At 40.7% G+C, this 3,018-nt stretch overlaps 1 protein-coding gene across 2 annotated transcripts in view; it reads right to left on the reverse strand.

Moving 5' to 3' along the window:
- Trpm1 (transient receptor potential cation channel subfamily M member 1) overlaps positions 1-3,018 on the reverse strand; it is a 115,754-nt gene that overhangs the window by 18,073 nt on the left and 94,663 nt on the right. For both annotated transcript variants that reach the window (XM_028776739.1, XM_028776738.1), the window contains exons 23-24: positions 2,026-2,046; positions 695-839 (exon numbers count right to left, since the gene is read on the reverse strand). In XM_028776739.1, the coding sequence (XP_028632572.1) occupies positions 695-839; positions 2,026-2,046 (166 nt within the window). The remainder of the gene's footprint in view (positions 1-694; positions 840-2,025; positions 2,047-3,018) is intronic.

Genomic DNA, 3,018 nt, shown 5'->3' on the forward strand with positions numbered 1-3,018 from the left:
TCTTTCTTTCTTTCTTTCTTTCTTTCTTTCTTTCTTTCTTTCTTTTTCTTGTGCCAGTGTCTCATATAGTCCAAGCTGGACGTGAACCTGCTCTGTAGTTGAGGGTGAGTTTGAACACCTTGATCACCTTGCTTCCCAAATCCGTCTTAGAATGTAAAAAAATATATCTTTGAACATGTATCAAGTATTGTCAACATCCTCGGTGGATATCAAATGGGCAGTTCTATTAAAAGCTGGATTTAGTAATTTAAGCCACTTTGCCACTCTGCCTGATAAGATTTGCTATTTTATATATAAGATAATCACAGCAGCTTGTGGAGTTAGCAGTTTTGTGCGTCTCTGGCAGTGAATGAAAGGCACAACTTCTTCAGGTTTTCTCTATCTCAAGAGACTTATGCCTAATTCTTACCATTACCATTAGATTAAAATGTGCACTTCAGTGTTAAAATACTAGACGAGATTAAGTTTAAATGTATTTGAGTGTGGACATTTCATTTATGACTACACCCAGACTGATTAAAGTTGAAAAAAAAATGGGGGGCCACAAAAACCCTATCCTTTTAACAGCTTTAGTGAATCTCTCTGAACATATATGCAGGCATCACCATAACTTTCTGGGCCTGAGTTAGAGATCTGTAGAGCAGCAAACATGTAGCCCCATGAGGCCTCTGTCATGCTCTGTCATGATACATACTTGAAAACAGCTATCAGTAGGTTGACCAGCAGGATGTTGGCCACCAGGAGATAACAGGCCATGAGGGCAGGTGTGAGCCAGGCACCAGGGATGCAGGGAGGGAGCCTCTTGCCTTCTTCGTCATAGAGATTTTCACCACAAGGAGCTGAAAAAAAAATGGGGTGGAGAGGGGGAAGGCGGTTCTTTTGTATACGTAATGGATAAAGATCTTATATGTCTTTTAAATAGCCTATTTCTTTTGGTGTGATCCATACGTGATTGTGCATGCACATGTGTGTGTCTGTATGTAGAGACCAGATGCTCTCCACCTTATTTTTTAAGGCAAGGTCTTTCTCTTACCGAGCCTGCGGTTTGCTATTTTGGCTACTGTAAAGCCAGCAGGCCCCAGGGACCTTCCCGTTAGGGATGTTCTACTGCACTTGGCTGTTTTACATGGGTTCTAGAGAATAGAACTCAGGGCCTTGTGCTTTCATGGCAAGCCCTTTACCCATGGAGCCATCTCCCCAGCCCTATTTAATTTGAGATATATCTTACTATGTAGCCTAGGGCAGTCTCAAACTTTAAATCCTCCTGCCTCAACCTCTCATGTGCTGGGATTACAGTTATGTACCCCTCACACTTGACTTAATTTGACTTTTGTATTTCCTAAGCAGTAATATTCTAAGCAAAAATATCAAATCATTTGAAGAAGGTACTAGAACTTATGTTTTCACTCTGAATTAGTCAAAGTGAGCTGCTTGTATTTGCAGATATTTTCCATTTTCTTCTTCTCCCACACCCCATTTAGAAGCTTTGTTTGTTTAGTAGTGCCACAAAAATAAACATAGGGGATTGCACATGCTAGACAGGCACTCTACAACTGAGCCACACCCCACTTATATACAAGTTCTTAATGATTAAACCGGCTCATTTACCATTATTGTATCTTCCTGTGTTGTCTGTTAGAAGTCTATTCTGTCTTTTAACTGTTAGCCATTAGCTGGCACTGTCTTCTTGTTATTTTCACGGTTGCATTCTGCATTAACTCTGAAAACACTTTGGTTCGGATGTGGGGTAGGGGGTCCCTGGCACCCTCTCAGAGCAATGACCCTCTGGAGTCATGTTTGAATCTGTTCACTTAAGAGACCTATTTCCCAAAGTGGGGAAATCGGATGATCCCAATGTGAAACTTATACTCTGCTCACTTTTAATTAAAGTCTAAAAAGGTATTGTCTTGAGAAAACAGAAGACATATTTTAAAACAGGGTAAGACTATCAGTGATCAGCTGAGAGAAAAGGTTATTTAACGAAACACTTCACAACGTAAACCCACCAATTCCATGTGAACTTACGGTTGATTTCCATGGCGTAAACTAGACCATCATCGGATATGAGGAGTGTGTGTTGTGTTTCAGTTGTCCCAGGAGGGGAGGAAAGAAAACAAGACGATGGTTGAGAGGAACGTAAAACAATTGACCGACACAAGCACTAAGAGGTGCAAAGACTCAAGTCTGAGAGTTAACAAGGTGACGCTTGGAAGCAGTGCTCTGCTTAGAGTAAAGCACCTATTATTAATTCTGAGAAATGGAGTTCATGAATATTTATCAGGCCATATGTCTGTGAGCCACAGCACAGTGAGTTAAGCACTGGAAAGACACAATGTTGCTGGCAGATGATCCTTTTAACTTTCGAGCTGAACAACCAAGCACTCCCTGAATCCTACCGTGAAAAACTCATCAGCACAAATGGATACCAAGAGACAGCGAAACAGCCAGATGAGGAACTAAAAAACCTGCGTTTAATGATGTTACTGGAAAACAAAGTATAGTCTTTTGTTTACCTCTTTATCATCTCTCATTAACCAGTATAATTAAAAACATGAGCAATAAAAATATTACAGTCTCTAGTCCAGAACCTTCTGTTTGCTTGCTTTAAATATATACTTAATTAAATTCATTTTTAGACAATTTCTCACATGTATACAATGTGTACTGGCCTCTTACACCCCCACCTTTCTATCTCTCCCGTCAACCTCCCCACCCCGCCCCCACAAATTTCCCTCTCCTGTTTATGACTAGGCATTTGTTTTGTGATCCACTTTGATTAATCAGGATGACCTGTATGCCCATGACTTTGGAGCAATTCTTCAGAGTCTGGTGTTCTCAGCAGAGATACAAAACTAAAGATAATGATTCCTCCCCTTTCTCAGAGTCTATTGATAGTGATAGCCAGTAGATGATAGGATAGTGACAGCCAGTAGATGATAGTGACAGCCAGTAGATGATAGTGACAGCCAGGAGATGATAGTGACAGCCAGTAGATGATAGTGACAGCCAGTAGATGAT

The sequence above is a fragment of the Grammomys surdaster genome, unplaced genomic scaffold, assembly GCF_004785775.1.
Source record: "Grammomys surdaster isolate TR1022 unplaced genomic scaffold, NIH_TR_1.0 271, whole genome shotgun sequence".
Taxonomy (NCBI): domain Eukaryota; kingdom Metazoa; phylum Chordata; class Mammalia; order Rodentia; family Muridae; genus Grammomys; species Grammomys surdaster.